This window comes from Hemiscyllium ocellatum, chromosome 25, assembly GCF_020745735.1.
Source record: "Hemiscyllium ocellatum isolate sHemOce1 chromosome 25, sHemOce1.pat.X.cur, whole genome shotgun sequence".
In the NCBI taxonomy this organism is placed as follows: Eukaryota; Metazoa; Chordata; class Chondrichthyes; order Orectolobiformes; family Hemiscylliidae; genus Hemiscyllium; species Hemiscyllium ocellatum.
The window spans coordinates 5673846-5697275 of record NC_083425.1 but is presented as its reverse complement, the minus strand read 5'-3'; the positions used below and the strand labels follow the sequence as shown (position 1 = coordinate 5697275).

The 23430-nt window shown below is 40.2% G+C and overlaps 1 protein-coding gene across 3 annotated transcripts in view; it reads left to right on the top strand.

The window, feature by feature from the left end:
• Positions 1–23430, top strand: part of rhot1a (ras homolog family member T1a) — a 99303-nt gene that overhangs the window by 37513 nt on the left and 38360 nt on the right. For all 3 annotated transcript variants that reach the window (XM_060844712.1, XM_060844713.1, XM_060844714.1), the window contains exons 4-10: positions 6642–6685; positions 11975–12028; positions 12176–12228; positions 12473–12581; positions 13761–13862; positions 14951–15049; positions 18599–18707. In XM_060844712.1, the coding sequence (XP_060700695.1) occupies positions 6642–6685; positions 11975–12028; positions 12176–12228; positions 12473–12581; positions 13761–13862; positions 14951–15049; positions 18599–18707 (570 nt within the window). The remainder of the gene's footprint in view (positions 1–6641; positions 6686–11974; positions 12029–12175; positions 12229–12472; positions 12582–13760; positions 13863–14950; positions 15050–18598; positions 18708–23430) is intronic.

Sequence of the window (23430 nt, the reverse complement as noted above, 5' to 3'; positions counted from 1 at the left end):
CTTCTTCGGGCAGGTCATTCCATACACTCACTACCCTTTACTTGAAAACGTTGCACCTTAAGTCCCTTTTTAAATTGCACATTCTCCCTGTATCTGCATGAGTTTTGTCCAGGTACTCCGGTTTCCTCCCACAATCCAAAGATGTGCAGGTTAGGTGAATTGGGCATGCTAAATTGTCCACGTGCAGGTTAGGTGAATTGGCCATACTAAATTGTCCATAGTGTTCAGGGACGTGGGGGTTAGTTGCACTATATGGGTAAATGTAGAGTAATAGGGTAGGGAAATGGGCTTTGTTGGGTTACTATTTGGAGGGTCAGTGTGGACTTGTTGGGTCGAAGGGCCTGTTTCCACACTGTAGGGATTCTATGATTCTAAATGTTTCCCCTCACCCTAAACCTATGCCATCCAGTTCCCCAACCCAGGGAAAGGACCTTGTTTATTTATCCTATCCATGTCCTTCTTAAGTTAATATCCAGGATAAAACAACACATGATCACCACTATGTTAGATTCAAGATTGTTATGGAAAAGGTCAGAATGGACCTGAAATGAAAAGTTCTAAATGGGACAAGGGTGGCTGATTTTAATAAAAACAGATATGATCCAACAGGAGTGGACTGGAAACAGATATTTCTAATAAATCTGTGTCAGAACAGTGGCATGTATTCAAGGAAGAAATTGGGAGAGTTGAGGCCAACGTATTCCAATATAGATAGAGTGAAACCACAGATCCAATGAACTTGGATATTGAGGGATATACAAAAATGCATAGAGGGAAAACTAGGAGACTTCTGTCAGATACTGAGGGCTCAAAACACCAGACACCCGACAGGAACATATAATTTTCAAGGGGGATCTTGAAAAGGAAATTAGGAGAGCAAAAAGGGGGCTAAAAATAATAGCATGTAAAATAAAAGGAAAATCCTAAGTTAGTTTAGAAGCACAAGAAGGTAAAAGGATAACTAGGGGAAGGATAGGGTCTTGAAGGACCACGGTGCATGGAGTTGGAGGTCACATGTAGGGTTCTAAATGAAATACTTTGTGTCAATATTGAATAGTGAGAAGGACTATGTGGGTATAGAAATCAAGGAGAAGGATCATGATACTAGTAAAGAAGTTAACATAGACAGAGAGGATATTCCAAGTGGTCTGCCAGGCCTAACAGTAGATAAATTTCGAGGGATGAATGAAATGTGTCCCAGGCTGTTGAGTGAAGTAAGGGAGGAAATAGTAGGGGCACTCTGGCAATAATTTTGAATTCCTGTCTGACCACAAGGGAGGTGCCAGAGGACTGGAGAACATCCGATGTGGTATGGTTATTAGGCAGTAAGGGTAAAAAATAGGAAATTACAAGCCAATCAGTCAAACTTGAGTGGTGGGGAAACTGTTGGAAGGAATTGAGGGACAGAATTAATCTACACTTGGAGAGGCAGGGATTAATCAAGTAGAGTCAGCATTGTTTTGTTAACGGAAGATTTTAGGTAAAAACAAGGACTGCAGATGCTGGAAACCAGATTCTAGATTAGAGTGGTGCTGGAAAAGCCCAGCAGTTCAGGCTGCATCCGAGGAGCAGGCAAAACGACGTTTCTGGCAAAAGTCCTTCATCAGGAATGGAGCTTCAGGGCAGAGGAAATGGCCTGGGAGTTGCAGTGGGAGAGGGACTCCCTGAGATTCTTGTAGAGAGATGAGGAAAGCTTCTTCAAGGCAGGCATCCTTGCAAGAATATTCACAGTAGGGTTAAAATCAACTAGGTAAAAACAAGGACTGCAGATGCTGGAAACCAGATTCTAGATTAGAGTGGTGCTGGAAAAGCACAGCAGTTCAGGCAGCATCTGAGAAGCAAGAAAATTGACGTTTCGGGCAAAAGCCCTTCATTAGGAATAGAGCTGTATTCCTGATGAAGGGCTTTTGCCAAAAACGTCGATTTTCCTGCTCCCCTGACGCTAACAGAAGTCTGACCAACTTGACCTGAACTTTTCAAGCAGGTGGCCAGATGTGTGTGTCATGGAGAGATATTAGCCTAAGCTATCAAAGTTTTGATCAAGTAAATGCGGAAAAACTATGTCTACTGGTGACCTGAGAATTAGGAGGGAAGATGGGGTTCTTTTTTACAAGGCAAGTTATGATCATAATGCACTGCCTAAAAGGACGGTAGACATGGGTTCAATGTTATCTTAAAGGATTGGATGCATTTTTATTTTGAAGGAATTATATTTGCACGGCTGCAGGGAATGAAATTAATTGGATAACTCTGAGTTGCATAGGCACAATGGGCTTCTGTGCTGTATGATTCTATTATTTGCAACGTGTTTTGATCAGAGTAATGCTGGTTGCAAAGTGTGATACCTCAAGAACTATTTCACTTGACACATTCCTACTTGAAACAACTGGAATAGATATTGCTATAAGACTCAGCATGAAAGTCCTGTTCAAAGTGAGTGCTCCCAACAAAATTGTGGCATTTTACCTCTCGTTAATTTATTGTACCTGAGAAGAGTGCATGTTTTAATTTCAAGCCAGGTATTTTATTCTTCTATGGCTGCCAGCATGTTAAACAGATGTAAAGTTATAGTTGCATGATTTCAAATTGTACTTCTGACATATTGTAAAAATGGCAGAGTGCGGTGGATGCTGGATAACCCAAGCAATTTAATTTTCTTTTATCATAGTGGTTTTTGGTGTTTTAATTTTATTTCATTGAACAAAAGAATATAATAGAAGAGAATTTAGAAATACATAATATGATAAAGCACACTTTAATGGGGTAATCATGCCTGAAGCATTCTGAGAGGAGGTAACAAACTGGATAGATAAAGAGGAAGTTGTGGACTTTAATATATTTTGATCTTCAGAAAACATTTATTAGATCTCATGTTTTCAGATGAGAGTCCAAGTCCGGCAGTAGATTCAGGTACAACTTTATTTTGGTACAACTTTGATACAGCTTCAGATTTCCTTTGCACTAAGGCACACATAAACTTCAGATTGTAAACAGTGCACATGGCAAAAGTGAGGACTGCAGATGCTGGAAATCAGAGTCTAGATTAGAGTGGTGCTGGAAAAGCACAGCCGGTCAGGCAGTGTCCGAGGAGTAGGAAATTCGCCGTGAACATGCCCCACCCTCTTTGATACTATTGGTCAGTGGTGCTTGGTTATCCCTCTATGATTGGCTCTCTGGTACAGCATCTTTTTTTTTATAGATATTTTTATTGGGAATTTAACATTTTGACAAATTTACAAATATAAGCAGAATTTTCAAGCACAAACATTAATATAAAAATAGATCTTAAATATATAATCATCAAAATTCAACTAATCCACAATCATCCAGAGTGTATAGTTGAGTCGCTTACATCCTTCAAATAAGAGAAAATGTTCTCTAATACACTCATAACAGTATGATAAAAAGGAAGTTATTTCCAAACAATAAGAACAAAAAAAAAATTAAACATGTTTGAATGGAGATCTTCCCCCTTGTTCTCAGGGGGCCTTACTACCTTTCCAACGTTCCACCATATCCTCTCCCAAACAGTGTCCCACCCTCGACCCGGGCGCTCCTTAATAGGATTTAGATATAATACCGAGCTAGAGTTAACAGTGAGCGCCGCACCCCCACCCCTCCCCACCCATACCTGAGTATATCTGCTAGCATCAATGCCACGTACAAACACACATAACTATAAAATTACAACTCCAACAGATTACAGTTAAGTATAATAACATAGCAAGGAAGACAACCCCGCTCCCAGAGGCAAAAGTAAAGTAGAATAAAGTATCCATTTCTCCCCACGGAGTGTGGAAGAGGCAAGCCAACATAAATTGTCTCTTACGATTTATTTAACCGAGTCTAAAAGTTTCTTGGCCTCTTCCGATGATCTAAAATTATACTTGGATCCTTCGTGGGTAAAGCATAACGTCGCTGGGTAGCGTAAGGTGTACTGAATATCTAAGTCCCTTAAACATTTCTTCACCTCATCAAACGCCTTCCTCCTTCGTGCCAAAGCCGGGGAGAAGTCCTGAAATAACATAATCTTGGATCCTTCATGAATCATAGCTTTAGGATCCTTTCCAAGCTTTCTGGAGGCGTCCAGGAGTATCTGCCTCTCCCTATAACTCTGCAGCCGGAACAGGACCGGGCGTGGGCGCTGGTTTGGGCCAGATCCGCGTGCTGCGACCCGGTAGGCCCACTCCACCCTTACCCGATCAGTTTCAGCCCCCAGGTTTAAAAGCTGGGGCAGCCATCGCTCCAGAAATGCTGCTAACTGTCATTTCCCTTCTTGTTCAGGGAGGCCCAGCAACCGAATATTTTTTCTCCGATTTCTGTTGTCAATATCATCGATGTAGATTTCAAAGGCCCGGACTCTCTGCTCCAGAGCTCGCACCTGTTCTGCAGCTGTTTGAGCTGCAGCCTCGGAGGTCGTGGCCTTTAGTTCCGCCCCCTCCACTCGGCCCTGCAATTCCCCGATAGAGTGATTCTGTTCCTGCAGCTTTTCTTCGAATGCATTCCATCTCTGTCGGGATTCTGCGATGAAATTGACGAGTGTCGTTTCCAGCCTGGCAATCATCTCTATAAGGCCTGTTTTTACATCAGCTGCAGCCGGAGGAGAGGAGGGTGGGGGAGGGGTCTTTGTTTTCTGAGAGCTGCGGGGTCCCTTTGATTTACTCATTATCCACTCAGTATTAGACTGTTTAAATATAATATTCAGCAGCTAATTAAGATTAAAGAAATTTTTTGGGTGGTTTGGCAAGTGTGGTGGGGGCAGGAAACCCACTTTACCCAGGTTTTGGGAAGGGCTCTGTAGACTCAGACTTGCTGAGTCGCCGCCATCTTGGATCTCCCTGGTACAGCATCTTAAAGAGACAGACAGGTTGGTGGTCCAGCCCTGGTCACTATATTTTCACAGACTTTGTGTTTATTTAACCCAATTCCATTGTCTGATCATTTGTGTCCTCCCTGTAATGATAAGAGGGGCCACTTTTGCTGTCTGAACCTGGTTTGAATCTTTTCCAATGGTGATTTTTTTTGTATATATGCAGATCTATGATTATCTGAAGGATCTGATCTAAAATCTGATATTAATATTGTAACAGGTTGATTAAATAATTCAAGAAAAGCAACTACTTAGTGTAAAATGTTCTTTTCTATGTAAGAAATTGCAGCTGTATATTCCATCCCAGCCAGTGGGACAAAGTGAGGACTGCTGGAAATCAGAGTCGAGAGTGTGGCGCTGGAAAATTGCAGCAGGTCAGGCAGCATCCGAGGAGCAGGAGATTCTCCTGCTCCTTGGATGCTACCTGACCTGCTGCACTTGTCCAGCATCCCAGCCAGTATCATTTATTAAACAGTTTTGCTCGACTTACTTAGACTACATTAAGCAAGTATTTTTCCCCACACTGTAACTATCATCAGCCATGTTCTACAGAGTTAGTCTGGCAGTTGTCAACCATTTTGTTCCGCTCAGTCATGGGCAGCCCTAACAGCATTGCACTATTTAATAAGATAAGACCCATGGAATTGGAAGTAGTATATCAGCATGGATATAGGTTTAACTAACCAATCAAAGTTTGGGATAATGGGATGGTAACCTGTAACTTGTGGAGTGCCCTAGGTTTCAGTGCTGGAGCCACAATTATTTACAGTGTACAGTTAGTGATTTGGATGAAGAATGTGAACTTACTATTGCCAAGTTTGTGGATGAGACAAAAACAGGTGGGAAGACTGGAGGTGAAGATGACACAAAAAGTCTACAAATAGACACAGACAGGTTCAGCAAGTAGGCAAAAACTTAGTTGATGGAACATAATGTGGGAAAATGTGAAATTGTGCATTTTGACAGGATAAGCAAAGGAGCTAAATATTATTTAAATGCAGCAAGGCTGCAGAAAGCTAGGGAGCGTGGGATTTAGTAATCTTCATGCATGAATCATAAAAAGCTAACATTCTAGTATATCGGGTATTGAGAAGGCAAATGCAGCGTTAGCCTTTACCTCAAGGGGAATGGAGTATAAAAGTAAGGAGGATTTGCTAAAAGGACACAAGGCACTAGGGAAACCACAGTTGGAATACTGTGAACAGCTTTGTTCTGCTTATCTAAGGAAAGAGATAATTGCATTGCAGGCAGTTCAGAGAAGATTCACTCGGCTGATGACTGGTGTGGAGGGCTGTCATCTAAGGAGAGTTTGAATAGGTTGGATCTGTGTTCATTGAAATTTAGAACTTTACAAAGTTCGTGTTAAGTAGTTTGTCATATTTTATCTCTGTCCTTTTACCAAAATGGTGTGTTTTAGCCTTATGCTTCAATAGTTAATGTAGTCACTTGTGTTAAGCTGGATAGCTCTCTTCTTAAATTAGTTGGTTTAGCATATAATACCTACTTGGAAGTTTGAGGTTGGGATAAAACAATATAGGACTAGAGAATTTGTACAAGCTTTCTGGTTTTTTTTTCACAATGTGATTAAAACTTTGAAATGTAAAAATACCTCCTTTTATTGGTTTGTCCAATTTTTACTTGCTGTATTTCTGAAATATGAGCATCCACGTGCACCCAATGGAATTGTTTTAAAACGTTTTTTAAGTTAAATGCATTTCACAATAATGGCAATTATATAATCTCCAGTCGAACACTCGTTTTTCACCAACAGAAGCAGAACAGACGGAGGAACAACTTCATAATGAAATTTCAAAGGTGAGTCTAAAGTTAATATAGTTGGTGTGAAAGCCCTTTTGATATATATTTAAAATACCCTAATTTCATTGTTTTTATTTTTGATTCGCCTTTTTATAGAGGAAGGTATGTTACAATTAACTTATTTTCAATCATTTGATTTGTTATGAAGATGGGAAATAGAAGATAAAATACTTAGTAAAGAGTTTGAAACAGAAGACCGAAACGAATACTAAATCAAGCTTAAAGTAAATGTGCACAAACTTTGAAGTTTATCAAATTTTACCGATTTTGTCAAAGTATAGACTCTTTGTCATCAATCATTGGATGTGGCAACATTGACAAGGTCAGCATTCCTTAGTTATCTTTAATTGCTGTTGGTGATACTGAACCTTTACTTTGAACTGCCACAGAGGTACGATGAAGGTGTTCCTGTGGTTTTGGTAGAAAGGATGTTCCAGGATTTTGAAAGTAATACTGATGGAATGATATATTTTCAAATCAGGATGGAGCGAGCGAGAGAGAGAGACTTAGGGATTTACAGTGTGAAAACAGACCCTTCAGTCCAACTCATCCATGCCGACCAGATATCCTAACCTAGCGATTTTTGAGACGATTTGTAGCTCAGGTTGATGTTAAGTATGCAAGTTAGCTCGCTGAGCTGGAAGGTTTGTTTTCAGACACTTTGTCACCATGACTAGGTAACACCAGTGAGAGTAAGAAAATTTTACATTAGACAAACAAGCAGGAAACTTGCCTCCAGGATACATGAACACCAATTAGCCACTAAAACACACACCGCACTGTCACCAGTTTCCACACATACTGACAAAGAAGGATACCACTTTGACTGGGACAACACACATATTTTAGAGACAGACCAAACAAAGACACGAGTGAGAATTCTAAGAGGAATGACATTCTAACCAGCACTCCATCAATAAACACATTGACTTAGATCCTGTCTACATTCCCTTGAAAAGAAAAACCCGAAATGACATCACACACCTTAAGAAACCAAGATCTATAAATAGAGAGACCAGCACTTCGCAGGAGACTTGCTGATGTTGTTACCTAGTCATAGTGATGAAATGTTTGAAAACAAACCTTCCAGCTCAGTACGCTAACTTACATACATATCCTACCCTAACGTAGTCCCATTTGCAGCAGTTGGCCCATATCCCTCTAAACCCTTTCTATTCATATACCCATCCCATGCCTTTTAAATGTTGCAATTCTACCAGCCTGCACTACTTTCTCTAGCAGCTCATTCCATGCACGCACCATCCTTTGTGTGAAAAAGATGCCCCTTTTCCCCTCTCACCCTAAACTTATGCCCTTTAGTTCTTGACTCCCCCATCCCAGGGAAAACACTTTGTCTGTTTATCCATTCTATTCATGCCCCACATGATTTTATATAAAGTAACCCCTCAGCCTCCGGTGCTCCAGGGAAAGTAGCCCTAGCCTATTTGGCCTCTCCCTGTAGCTCAAATCCTCCAACCCTGGCAACACCCTTGTAAATCTTTTCTGAATCCTTACAAGTTTGACAGCATCCTTCCGATAGGAGGGAGACCAGAATTGCACGCAATATTCCAAAAGTGGACTGACCACCGTCCTGTACACCGTCTGTTTGGGTACAGAGTGGGTACAGTGTGGTTCAGTGAGGGTACAGAGTGGGTCAGTGTGGGTATTGTGTGGATCAGTGTGGGTACAGAGTGGGTATACAGTGAGTACGTTGTGTCTCCGTGTGGGTACGAGTGGATACAGTGTGAGTACTTGGAGGGGAACTTGCAGGTAGTAGTGTTTCCATGCAACTTATGTCATTGTTTATCTGGGTGGCATAAATCTTTGAGTTGCTGCAGTGCAAATCATAAACATGTTGCCCTAGTAATGGAGAGAGTGTTAACATGGTGAATACAATGCTGGTCAACTCTTGATTTGCCCGGGAAAATATCAAGCCACTTTAGTATTGTTTGAGCTGTTATTCATTCAGGCAAGTGGAAAATTTTCCTTCACAATTCCAGCATACGCCAAGCAAATGGTGAAAAGCTTGTGGAGATTCAGGAGAAGAGTCACTCAGTGCAGTGTTGCTCTGACTTGCTGCTATTTCCAAAATATTTATATAGCTGGTACACTTAACATTTTGATTGGTGACTTCCAGGATGTTGATGGTGGGAAATTTGACAATATCTCCAATGCTATTGTGCCCATCTCTCCTTGACATTCAATGTGGCTTATTGGATATGTTATTTATTCTGTCATTTATGTTATTTGCCACCTTTTCGTCCAAGCTTAGATAACGTTCACATCTTGCAGCATTTGGGCAGGGACTGCTTCATTATCTGTGTCATTGCAAGTGGAACCGAACACTGACCAATAGCATCCATCTTCCATTTTGCTCAGTTTGATTCCAATCAATGGAGAGTTACTGCTCTTTACCCATTTATTTCAATTTTCTGAGGTCTCGTCAGTACCTCACTTGGCTCAATGCTGTCTTGTTGTCAAGAGCCATCGTTCTCATCTCAGCTTTGGAACTCATCTCTATTCTTTGAGAATGAACAGGATCTGGAATGAAGTCTGAAATGAATAGTAGTCATTCTGGTCAACAGCAGTAGCATTGACAGCTATGTTGCAAAAACACCTAATTTCATAATCTGTGTGCTTTAGCAATGAAACTTTAGAGTTGGGGTTTTAAATATAAGCCAACAGAAGCACTTAGTCTGAGAAGTTGTTAGACAGATCTCGAGTAATTGCAACAATAGCCTGTATTTATTTGTTAGGGAGACCACGGAGAGGAAATGTCTACATTAGCCTCCATAAGAGTTTAAATTATCTATGTAAGTTCTAGATCAAAAGAAGATTTGAAAGCAACAGGTAAGAAAGGGAAGTATCAATGTGGATTTCAGATCAAACAGCTGTTATCACTTTTAACTAATAAATTTAAATCTCCATTTGAAACATCCCAGATACATGCCTCCTTCCAAAGGAAAGGGTTACAGGGATCTACTCTTTTGATTCAATTTTACCTTTGTAATACTTGATAAAAACAGACTGTTTCTGAATGGCGTTAGTACAGTTTAAAAATATGCCAACAGCTAAGACCAGAGCAAAAGGCAGATTTTAGTAGTTGAGCAAGAAAGCAGTGAGCCCATTCTTGAACTGGTTTTATCCACAATCTGAAAGAGTTGGAGAATCACCTGGCTGAATGCTAGTGGAAGAACTCCAAGCATCTCGTACTTTGAGAAAAGAACCAGACAAATAGGAAAAGGAGCAGAAATTGACCATTTGGCCCCTCAAGGCTGCTCTGCATTCAGTATGATCAAGGCTGACCATCCAACTCAGTACCCTGATCCCACTTTCTGCCTGTACTGTTTGTTCCCTTTAGCCGCAATATATCTTACTCCAACTTGAAGGCACTTAATAATTTGGCCTCAACCACTTTCTGTGGCAGAGAATTCCACAGACGTATCACTCTCAGGTTGTAGAAATTTCTTCTCATCTCAGTCCTAAATGGCACTCCCCACTACCTTAGAATGTAACTGCTCACTCTGGACTACCCGGTCATCAGGAACATCCTTCCTGCATTGACTTGGTCTAGTCCTGTTAGAATTTTATAGATACCCCCATAATCTTTCTAAACTCCAGTGACTACATTTCTAATTAATCCAGTCTGTCCTCATACCTCAGTGCTACAGTCACAAGAATCATCCTGGTAAACCTTTGTTGCACTTTCAGCATAGCCAAAGCATCTTTCCTCAGATAAGGAGTCCAAACTGCACGCGGTGCGGCCATAACTGGAATACCAAAGCTCTGTAGAATTGTAATAACGTATCCCCGGACCTTGAATCCTTTCACTGTGAAGGCCAAAATTCCAGCATACCATTTGCTTTCTTCACCATCTGTTGCATCTGCATGCTTATTTTCAGCTGCAAATGTGTTGCTGGTCAAAGCACAGCAGGCCAGGCAGCATCTCAGGAATAGAGAATTCGACGTTTCGAGCATAAGCCCTTCATCAGATTCCTGATGAAGGGCTTATGCTCGAAACGTCGAATTCTCTATTCCTGAGATGCTGCCTGGCCTGCTGTGCTTTGACCAGCAACACATTTGCAGCTGTGATCTCCAGCATCTGCAGACCTCATTTTTTACTGCTTATTTTCAGCAACTGGTTTGCATGGATGCCCAAGTCTCATTGTATCTGCCCCTTTCCTAATCTTTCACCATTCAGATAGGAATCTGCCTCCTTGGTTTTGCTACAAAAATGGATAGCATCACAGTTTTTTCACATTATACTTCATCTGCAATACATCTGTCCACTCAAATTGAGCAGAATCAGATGAACCTCTGAGAGCTGTGGCACTACCTTGGTTTCGTCTCAGGAGAAATGAATGAGCTGTTAAGGCCCTGTAATGTATATCTGAACTCTTGGGTGAGGAAAAGAAAAGATTGAGGAGTGATCCATTGAGATTTTTGGTTTTAGAACAATTGGTTTAGAAATATATTGTTAGGATATTAGTACTTGTGTTATTTAGCTCTTGTACAATAGAGATTTTGGTTTAAGATGCGAAACCTTGTGGTTTATGTGTTTAAGTTAGCAATTGAGTTTTTGAGTCTTTTAAAATTTTGGGTCTCCTTCAATTTTTACGACTTTCAATGAGTTAAGTATACCAACTAACCTGACTTAACAATCCAAGCTCCGTCAGGGTCGAAAACTGCGGCACTCGACATCCAAGGTGCAGGAGAGTTGATGTTTGGGCATAAACCATTCGTCAGGAATGTGGAGAGGAAAGGAGGCTGAGAAATAAATGGGGGGATAGGCTGGGGGGGAGAAGATAGGTGGGAAGTGATTGATAGCTCGGTGAGGAGGGTGGTAGGATAGACAGGAAGGAAGATGGACAGATAGGTCAGGTGAAGAGGGACATGCTGAGTTGGAGGGTTGGGTCTGGGGTGAGGTGAGGGTTGGGAAGATTTGGGAACTGGTCAAGTCAGTGTTGATGCCAGTGATTGTAGGGTATCTATCAGTGCCGTTACAGCATTTTATATACAGTGAAGTTTTATCTATGCTCTTTGAATTTGCTTTTCTGCACAATGTATTTAATTTTGTTGATCACTGCTACTCAAGTATTTGCTGATCTGCGGTTCTTAGGGACTAAATGAGCACACTGCGTATGGTTACACAAAAATCAACAATCGTGATAGTCTCCAGCAGCACCCAGAAAATGTCAGGGCTTCACTGTGTTAAGAGAAAGCTGATCAATGTTTCTGTTTGTACATACTGATTTAACTCTACTTGTTTTATGCTTTCTGTTGCAGGCTAATGTAATCTGTATAGTGTATGCGGTAAATAGCAAAAATTCCATTGACAAGGTGGGTGTATTTCAAATGTTAAAATGTATCTAGTTTTGGACTGAAAAATATTTTAGTACATCAATTTCTTACAAAAATAGTCAATCAGATTTTCTTTGGCTAAATTTGAAGCTTATTGTTACAAAATTAAATGTTTGCCTGTTGCAGGTAACAAGTCGATGGATTCCTTTAATAAATGACAGGACTGATAAAGATAGCAGGTACTGTGAAATTAATTAGTACAGCAATTTGCTTTGAAAGGCTAGAAAGTGAAATGGTTAAAGAGAGTTTTTGCTATTTAACCTGTGTGCAGCTTTCTGGCAAGATATTGTCTTGCTCTCTGTTTATTTAATAAGAAATTAGAATCAAATCAAAATTACTGCAGAAAATAAAAATTTGTTTTTAATCAGCTTTAATCCGACATATGAACCAACCTTAATCCTTATAAATGTATCCTTTTTCCAGAATGCCACTCATACTGGTGGGAAATAAATCTGATCTTGTAGAACATAGTAGCATGGAAGCTATTCTTCCCATAATGAACCAGTACACTGAAATAGAGACCTGTGTTGAGGTACGTCATTCTTTCAGTACTGCACATTGGATTTGCAATGTTGAATTGTAGTTTACAAAGAGGAGCATTTAATTGCCTTGTTGATACATTAAAATCAATCAAAACTCTGTTCAGCTGCATAACTGTGGAAATTTCTCTTTCTTTTGCTCTACCTCTCCCCCAACAAACAATATTTCCAACTTTGTAATTGAAGTTTGCATGAGAGAAGGGTATTACTTATTGTTAAATTGCTGCAGGTGGGCACTGATCAAAGGTTTATTGATTGGCACTTTGTTTATCATTGATGTATCTAATGGATAAGTTTTTGTGTCAGTATCTGTCTTTTTGAATCATTTGTAATTTCATGCTCTGATTTAAAGATTTAGACGGAAGGCATGTCTTTTTTACGTAAAATAATAATTAAACTTCAGCAACTGCATTTGTTATGATTTTGTTTTAGCAAATATACCAATTAGAACTAAAAATTCAAACTATTTTACTTGTGTGTTTTGGAATGAGGTGTTTGTCAGTATTGGTGAAAGCTGAGAGCAGAAAGCGGTCTTGACATTCTTTAGCAGATACATCACTGCAGTAATGTAAGCTTCATTGCCAAACTTCATAGGAAAGATGAAAGTTTCTAATCCTTTGATTTCTCCACTTGGGTTTTTCTCGATTTGAGGTGCTTGTGACCATGTCACTTGTTAGTATGAAGCCTTACTAATATGACCGTATTTACTTGGCCTCAGCGTTTGGGTGACAGTGGTTCAAGAAGGCTACCCAAAACCACTTCCTCAGGCACAACTACACATGTGCAGTAAATGTCTGCCTTGCCAACAACACCTAAACGTCCTAAACAATATGATCATTCATATCACATGCTCAGTTCACAAAGTCTGGTTTATTTTCATTGTCATTTTAACTTCACAAAACTTGTAGTGGTTACTCAAAAATAAATTTACAACTTTTTTTATAAAAAGGCAGTCAGGCAGCATTAATAATATGACTTTAAATAAATACTTAAAATTATTTTACAGTCTGATAGTCAATTCTATGGAGATTTTTTGCAAAGAAAGTAATCCTTTTTGTTGGCCCCATTAAGAATTATTTGTAAAAATGTCCTAATAGTTAAACTGATATGTACTGTACCTATTGAATTATTTTTAAATTATTGAAAATGTGAAATTTTGTTAAATTTTCCAGTGTTCAGCAAAGAATCTGAAGAATATCTCTGAACTATTTTACTATGCACAGAAGGCTGTTCTGCACCCAACAGGTCCGCTGTACTGCCCAGAAGAGAAAGAGGTAAAGACAGCCCTGGGTGAACAAATAGCTGTGTCCTTCCAAAGTGCTAGCATACCATAAAATGTCCACATCATGTCTCTGTTTACATTGTATTGAGTAAACCTCATTCCCTGAATAATTGTGTGCAGGTAACCTGTTATCAAAGGTCTGTTAGAACCACTCTTGATTTGCAGCCTCATATGAATTAGGAGCAGCAGTCGACCGGTGCATCTGCTTAATAGATGGACAGTGACTACATTTTGTGGTGGCACGGTGACACATGGTTAGCACTGCTGCCTCACAGCGCCAGAGACCTGGGTTCAATTCCCACCTGTCTGTGTGGAGTTTGCACGTTCTCCCCGTGTCTGTGTGAGTTTCCTCCGGGTGCTCCGGTTTCCTCCCACAGTCCAGAGATGTACAGGTTAGGTGATTGGCCATGCTAAATTGCCTTTAGTGTTAGGTGAAGGGGTAAATGTAGGGGAATGGATCTGGGTGGGTTGCTCTTCGGAGGGTCAGTGTGGACTTGTTGGGCCGAAGGGCCTGCTTCCACACTATAAGTAATCTAATCTGATCTAATTTTAAAAGTTAAAAATCACACAACACCAAGTTATGGTCCAACAGGTTTAATTGGAAGCACACTAGTTGTCGGAGTGTGCTTCCAATTAAATCTGTTGGACTATAACCTGGTGTTGTGTGATTTTTAACTTTGTACACCCCAGTCCAACACCGGCATCTCCAAATCATAATTTTAAAAGTGTTTTGTTAGTGAAAAATACTTTTAACAATCTGTCTCAAATGGTGCTGTATAAAATACAAGTCTCTCTTCAGCTTTTCTCTTAGCCTTGTTTGGCCTTATCGTAACCATCTGGCCTTGCGAGATTGTGGATTGTCAGGAGATTGTAGGTATGAACCTGAAGCATGGCACTCTGGTGAGCCAGAGTCCTGATATACTGTGTCCCTGTGAGTGCTTTCCGTTATTAAAGCCTGAATCTTGGATAATTATGTCTTGGCTTTTTAAGCATTTTAACTTTTTTTTAATCACAGAGTGTACATTAAAAAAGTCTCTAACGAGTAAACCTAACATGTTTCACTTATTTATCTACTTACAGATGAAGCCTGCCTGTATCAAAGCCCTAACTCGTATTTTTAAAATATCAGACCAGGATAATGATGGGATTCTCAATGATGCAGAACTCAATTTTTTCCAGGTAGGAATCTAGTGTATGCACACACTAACAGTGCTCTCTATTGTTTGGAATTGTTTCGACCTAGAAAGGTCAACCAAATGGAATTAGTAAAGAAAGGTCATGTCTGACCAGCTTGTTTGGATTTTATTTGAGGATTTAATGCATTTGGCATATTTCCTGTATCTACATTTATTTTATGATTTCACTGGATGTGGAAACTGCTGACTAGCCCAGCAATTTTGCTATTTTCTAATAACCCTTGAAAATGTGGTGGTGTGCTGCCACCTTGACTATTTATTGGCCATTCGTAATTGCCCAGATTCAACATTACATCCAATCTGGAAGCACTGCCTTTCAACAGCAAAGGAGCAAAGCCTTTAACTCTGACATCTGTGCTGATACCAAGATCCTTGTGTATATAGATCCTTCTGACTCCTCTGTACCGCTCTACACCTTTGATTATGTATCGGCACCACCTCAAGACCCTTGAGAAGTACATCAATGCTATTTAAGACAGATTCTCCACATCAACTGGAAAGAGGCTTGCAAACATCAGCATCCTTAGAGCAGCTTACCAGCATTAAAGCCGTAATAATTGAAAACCAGTGTCAATGGGCCAGCCACGTACTTGAGTTCTGACTGTCAAAACAAATCCTCTTCACCCAGATCAAGGAAGGGATTTGAATGAAAGGAGCACAAAGTGTTTCAAAGACTCCTTGAAGGCTTCCTTCAAGAAATACAGCATCGATGTCAATGCAAGGGAGACCTTTATTCCGAAGAAACCACCTTGGAGAAAACCCATGAATGAAGGGACACAATTCTTTGAGAATGCCAGCGGCAAGAAGTATGGAAAAGGAACTGGAGAAAGGAATTCCAATGATCTCAAGAACCAGTTCCGCCATCTGGAAAGAATTGCCAATTGTGTGTTTAGAGGTGTGACTGTAGGATCCCTGCTCATCAGCCATGCAAGAACCCATAGAACCCGTGACCAGTGACACAGAATTTCCCAGATGGACAATCATACTCATTAGCAAGTGTTTTCTGACGACGACAACAACCCGTGAGAGAAGAACTTTTTCCTCCCCTCAATCCTAGATGATCTACCTGTACAGAGTCATAGAGATGTACAGCATAGAAACAGTTCCTTCGTCAATGCTGACCAGATGTCCTAATGTAATTTAGTCCTAATCTAATTTAGTCCCATTGCTAGCACTTGGCCCATATCCCTCTAAATTCTTTCGTATCACTGTGACCCCTGTTCTCAGTCAGGAAAAACATCTGTCATCTGTCTAACCCAGTTAGAATGTTATACATCTGCCAGATCCCATCTCATTCTTCTAAAACTCTGGTGAATACAGGCCCAACGAACCAAAATCTTCTCGCAGGACCATCCTGCCAGGCCCAGCGTCAGCCCAATGAATCTCTGCTGCACTCCCTGTACAGTAATTATAGCTGTATGCAATTTTCCAGGTGGTCTTGCTAAACTTCTGTATATGTGGCTTAAGTATCTCTGCTTTTGAACTCAAATCCTCACCAGTCTGAGACAGAAGCATTCTCCTCATATCCATCTTGAATGGTCTGCTGTATTCCATGTGATGTTGGTGCTCCCACAAAATGCTGCTAGGAAGGGAGGTCCAGGATGAAAGAACAGCAATATATTTCTAAGTCAGATTGGTGAGTTGCTTGCAGATGGAGGATCTCGTGCCCTTGTCCTTCTGGATGATAGTGTTCATGGGTTTAGCGAGTTACTGCAGTGCATCTCATAACATTATATACACTGCTGCTACTGTGCATGAGCCATGGGATATGGTGTCAATCAAGTGAGCTGCTTTGTGCTGGATGGTGTCAAGCTTTTTGAGTGTTATTGGAGCTGCACCCATCCAGGCAAATTGGGAGTACTCCATCACACTCCTAACTTGTGGGCAGGATTTTGGAAGACAGGAGACTAGATTAGATTCCCTACAATGTGGAAACAGGCCCCTCGGCCCAACAAGTTCACACCGACCCTCCGAAGAGTAACCCATCCAGACCCATTCCCCTATGTTTACCCCTGACTAATGCACATAACACTATGGGCAATTTAGCATGGCCATTTCATCTGACCTGCACATCTTTGGATTGTGGGAGGAAACTGGAGCACCTGGAGGAAACCCACGCAGACACGGGGAGAATGTGCAAACTCCACACAGACAGTCGCCCGATGTCGGAATCGAACCTGGCTTCCTTGCGATGTGAGGCAGCCATGCTAATTATTGAGCCACCATGCCAGCCATGGAGAACTATTCATGTAAAACACAGCCTCTGACTTGCTGTTGTAGCACAGTATTTACTAATTTACATGTGCATGGTGAAGCCCCCAGGATTTTGATAGTTAGATGTTGATGCATAGATATTAGCAAAACTATTGATGAGTTTCACATTTGGATCCAAGGTAAAGTGACATTAGATCCAAAATTGGCTCAGTGACAGGAAGCAAATGTTTGTGTTTGACAAGAGTTTTTGTTCCTTGAAAGCTGTTTCTACTCCGGTCCCTCTGGGCTCAGCACTGGATTCATAATGCACAGACTATATTGATGGTTGATTTATGCTTGCATATAGGTAGTATGATTAACCATTCTCAGTTGTAATTAAAATTGTTGGTGTGGTTGTTAACTGGGGATAAAAGCTATAATCTGCAGGGAAGTACCGTTTGGATTGGTCAGGTGGACATGAAAACTAGCAAATGGAATTCAATTCCGCTAAGTGTAAATAATGCATCTATAAATGACAAACATGGAAAGGGGATGCACCAAAAAAAGGTGCAGGTTTCTGAGAAATATAGAGGACCTGAGGGACATTAGAATATGTCTGTAGGTCCCTGAAGGTAGCAAGGCAGCAGTCACTTGTTCATTCCCTTTATTGTAAAGAAACATTCTAAGCTGCTTCATAGTGGCATTATTAAGCAATATATGACACCATTCCTTGTAAGTAAGGTATGTACAAAGCCATGGTCATTTTTTTTAAAAATGTTGTGAAAGTATTTTTTTTAATCCCAGATCAATGAAGTGGTTAATTCAACCTGGATTAAAAAATGTAATTCAAAGATGTGTATGGCTGTGGAGCACCTTAGTGAAAGGTTGGAGCTGTGTGAAATTAGAACTCGGGTGCTAATCTTTCCTTTGTTTTCAGTTTGAGACTGTATAAATGTATGTTGAAGGCCTTTGTGTTCATATGACATGAATTATTAAATGTGCAGTTTTCCTTCCGTCATTCTTCCAAAATATTAAAGAGTCTAAAATCCCGAATCTTGACTGTATCACTGACCTAGTAAATCTTAGGAAAGGCTGCAGAAGAAATGCAGAACTTATCTGCTGAATGAAAATTGCTGATTTCTGGTCTTTAGCAGGCCATAAAGAAACGTTGACAAGAGTAGTAAATGGATGTCATGGGTCTTTGTTTGAATGCTAGTCTCCTGGACATTACAAAAATGTTTTTCCAACCCAATGCTATTAATTGCCACTCAGATGTCCTGGTTAGTGGACTTGCTGTATAGTGGACATTTTGTGACTGTTACTAATGTATTTTGTTTAGAGAACCTGTTTTAACACCCCGTTGGCACCTCAAGCTCTGGAAGATGTGAAGAATGTAGTACGGAAGAACATGAGTGATGGTGTCGCTGATAATGGGCTGACATTGAAAGGTAAACTTTACTTCATCGAAATCGGAGAAGTGTATGACATTTTCTTTTGGTGGTGAGTTATTAGCCATTCATCCACTGAGCATTCACAATACATGTTTCTATAGAAATAATCATATTATGCCTTCCTGATTTCTTCAATTCAACTTGCCTCTACCTCCCTCATTCTTTCATGCAATGCATTCCAACCTGAGCCACTCTGTGTTGCATCACGTTTTTTATGTTTGCAAATCATTTCAAATCTTTGCCCTCTCATTCTCGATCCTCTTAAAGAGTAGGAACAATTTCTCACTATCTACTCAATCCAGACCCCTCATGATTTTGAAAATTAATCTATCTAGAGAACTAATGTTTCTTATCTCTGGAGCCATTTTTGTAAATCTCTTCTGCACTCACTCCAGTGTGTTCACGTTCATCCTATAGTATGACACCCAGAACTGATCACAGTAAACCATCTGCGGTGTAGCAAGTTCATACACGTTCAGCATTTCCTCCTTGCTCTTGGTCTATGCCCCAATTAATAAAATCCAGTTTACTGAATGCTTTATTAACTGTCCTGTCATCTTAATGACCAATGTACCCAAGTTGTGCTATAAGCTTGTCTCTGACTATATTTCCATGAGGAGCTAGCATCCAAATTGGGCAACTATATTTTGAATGGGACCACAGGGTTGTTCTGCACTACCTGCCTATTTCTCTTGAATGTGGTGTTCACCTGTTCCGTTCTGCCTCCAGGCCCTTAAGCTACAGCGTGACTACCTCTCTGAATGTGGTACCCATGGATGTGCGACAGTATCTCCAGCTACTGTTGGAGTTCTGAACCCCAGAGCTCAAGTTTGTGTCGCTGCACTTGTGATTGTCTAGGACACCATTAGGGCCTATGACTCCCTATATTACAAGCTAAACATTCTACTCAATTGTGACACGTTGCTATGTTTAAATTTACCTTGCATTAATTTTGCTGTACTTTGGGTTTCTTACAATTCTTGTTTTAACGCCTCATTAGAACATTAAGCTCTGGAAGTTGTGAAGAATGTAGTACAAGTCAGAAGTAGGGGTGCTTGCTGATAATTGCACAACGTTCAGCACCATTTGGGACTCCTCCGATACTGAAGCCTTGCATGTACAAATGCAGCAAGACTGGGACAGTATCCAGGCTTGGGCTGAAAAGTGCCAAATAACATGCTCGCCACACAAATGTCAGACAATGACCATCTCCACTAACAGACAATCCAATCACCATCCCTTGACATTCAATGACATTGCCATCATTGAATCCCCCACTATCAACAACCTGGTAGGATTGCCATTCACCAGAAACTGAACTGGACTTGCCATATAAATACAGTGGTTACAAGAGCAGGTCAGAAACGAGGAACACTGTGGTGAGTAAACCACTGACTTCCCAAAACCTGAAGGTACAACTCAGGAGTGTAATGAAATGCTACCCACTTGCAACAGTTGACTCCAAGTGCAACAGCACTTAAGCATGACACCATCCTATTGAAGGGCTTTTGCCTGAAATGTCGTTTTTCCTGCTCCTTGGATGCTGCCTGACCTGCTGTGCTTGTCCAGTGTCACTCTAATCTTGACCATCCAGGATAAAGACCACTTGATTTGGTACTGCATCCATGAACATCTACTCCTTCCGCCACTGGTGTTCAGTAGCAACAGTGTACTATCTACAAAATGCAGTGCAGTAATTTGCCAATGATCCTTAGACAGCACCTTCCATTCTGATAATCAGTTTTGTCTCAGGCAAGGGCAGTGGATACATGGGAATGCCAGCACCTGCAAGTTCCCTACAAGCCACACACCATCCTGACTTGGTAGTATATTGTCATTCCTTCTCTGTTGTTTGATCAAAGTCCTGAAATTCCCTACCCAACTGTGTTGTGGATTAACCTAAGCACATGGGCTGCAGTGGTTTAAAGAACGCAACTCACCACCACCTTCTCGAGGGCAACTAGAGATGGGCCATAAAAATGTTTAGCCAGTGACATTCTCTTCCCCTAAGTGAATAAAAATAAAATCCCTTTAAAGTCCCTAATTTGTGTTTGTTGGAAGAGCTAATAGCCGAAGTCCCATGACATATAGCTACATGCCAAAACTGGGCCATGATAATGTTTTATGAATGGGAGGAATCAGCTCTATTTTACCAAACTGACATGTGGAAAAGCTTACATTTTTTTAATTTAATAAATAGCTTATGAACTTTTGAAGCTGCAGTTTGAAATTTGGTTGCCTGGTAGCTGTTTAACTTCTTTCGCAATTTACCCCATTTCTACAGCGAAGCAATCAACAGCATCTTCTCCAAAGGTCTGTAGAAATTCAGTTTTAACACTCATCAATGTGAGAGTTTACTCACAAGGCCACCAGAAAACGCTTCAGTGTATAAATCCCTGCACGATCTTGCCACAAGAGGGGAGTGTGTTCAAATGTGCATATTAATAAATTATTGACTCTTGTAACTGGAAACAAAACTTTGCTGTTAGAATTCTCTCTCGATGGATAAAGTTTTACTTATTTTGACTTCAAAATAAGATATTGACTGAATATAAGATTCTATTCTCTTTCCTTAACTGTGATCTTCCTGATCTGCCACTACCTGCAGGTGATAGGGTAACAGTGACCTGACTCAGCTTTGGTGAATATAATTTCTTTCTATCTCCCTCTTGTGTTTGGTGCCTTGTTCACAATAACAACTGAGATACGAGAATTGAAATGAGAATGGTGCAGTTTATACACTACATATATGTTTTTGATACTGTAAATGTGCCCAGGTATTTATAACAGAACCTAGGGCTGGAGAAAATGAAGAATAACCATTTTTTGGCTTGGCATCTTTTGATTGAAGATGCAAGCTTACAGTTGCCAATGGATAACTCCTGCTAAGTTGCTTGCTTCTTTACAGTCCAATTTTCTACAAGATGAAGCTTGAAATACTGAGAATATAATATTAATAGGAACAATTCCAGAGAAACGTAAACTGCTTCAGAGATTGAGGTCGTCATTATCCTTATACAGACAGTCACATTAAGAGCAGAATAAGTTGTTTTGCCAGTCAAGCCTACTCTGTCATTTGACGCAATCATGGCTGATCTGGCTGTGCTTCTGCTTTCCTGTCTACCCCAAACCCTCTGACATTCTTTCTTGCCTCCATTGTTCTCCATGAAGGACCATTCTATTGTCTAACAACCCTCAGAAAATTTTCTCCTTCATCTCAATCTTAAGTGGAAAGGCCCTTTTCAAACTATTAATCCTAGTTCTAGTCTCTTCTATAGGGGGAAACATTCTTCCATAATCCACCCTGCCAAGTTCTCAGGATCTTGTGTTTCAATCAGACCATCGCTCATTCTTTTGAACTCCAGTGGATATAGGTTGAACCTGTCCCAGAATTCTTCATAGCACAACACATGACACTATAGTCCTTGTGTGATCTCACTAAAACCCTGTATATCTGTAGCAAAACCTTCCTACTTTTATGTTGCATTTTTGCCAAAAACCGCAATATTCCATTTGCCTTCCTAATTGCCTTCCTGAGTACTAACTTTTCTGTAAATCATAAATCAGGACACCTAAATCCATCTCCCCCCACAAGTTCTGCAATATCTCTCTTTAAATAATGTTATTTCTATTCTTCCCGGACAAGTGAACAAGTTCCCCTTTTTCCCCTACATAATATTGTATCAGCCAAATTTATGCCTTGCTCTTCAACCAATCCATATCACTTTACAGACTCCTTACGTCATCTTCACATTCTGCTCTCCTGTCTTTGAGTCATCAGTAAATTGAACTTCCATACATTCCTCTTCCAATCTCAATGAAATGGAGATTATTTTATTTTGAAAATTTTCAGTCAATAAAAAAGCACAAAAGAAAAACTTGTTTGCATTATTGCATTCATTAAATTAATGCATTAATTGAGATTGATGCCTGTTTTGAGTGTTTAATAAGGAAAGTATCACCCGGAAAGATGTTATCACTTTAACTCAGGAATATCAGGACAAACTGACCAGGCATAAACACGTAATAATGCATCAATTCATTATTGGTGGGTGACCTGTAATTATCTAAGCAATGAGGAACTCCACAATGGACCATGCCATAAGGTTGCATCTCAGGCTGAAACCATAATTACAGGCTACAATCAAATAATTATGAAATATAACTTGCCATGTATTATTTGGTTTTTAATAGTTTTTCCAGAACCATGTACAATGATGCTTTTTTAAAATTTACCATTTTATTTTCTGCCTTCCTCTTTATCTGCAGCTGACTACTCAGTGGGTTTGATTCCAGCACACCCTTGTCCTTTTAATTTATGGGCACAGACACCAAGGTGGAGCACATAGACATTGAGATCTAATCTACAAACCTAATTCTCATAAGGATCATTAAGATTTATGACTACTAATGAAATTCTGGCTTATTTTCCTGTAGGCGCAAGTGAGGACTGTAGATGCTGCAGATCAGAGGCAAGATTAGAATGGTGTTGGAAAAGCACAGCAGGTCACATCCTGCCCCTCGAGTGCTGCCTGACCTGCTGTGCATTTCCAGCACCACTCTAATTTTGCCTCTTATTTTCCTCTGCTTGACCCAGAGAATAAACTCATAACTAATAAATATTTGTGCCTCTCAAATTAGGTTAGATTGACTTGTATAGACAATTAAGTAACCATGTTATATTTTCAAGTTTTGTTAGTATTCAATTAAATCACAGTAT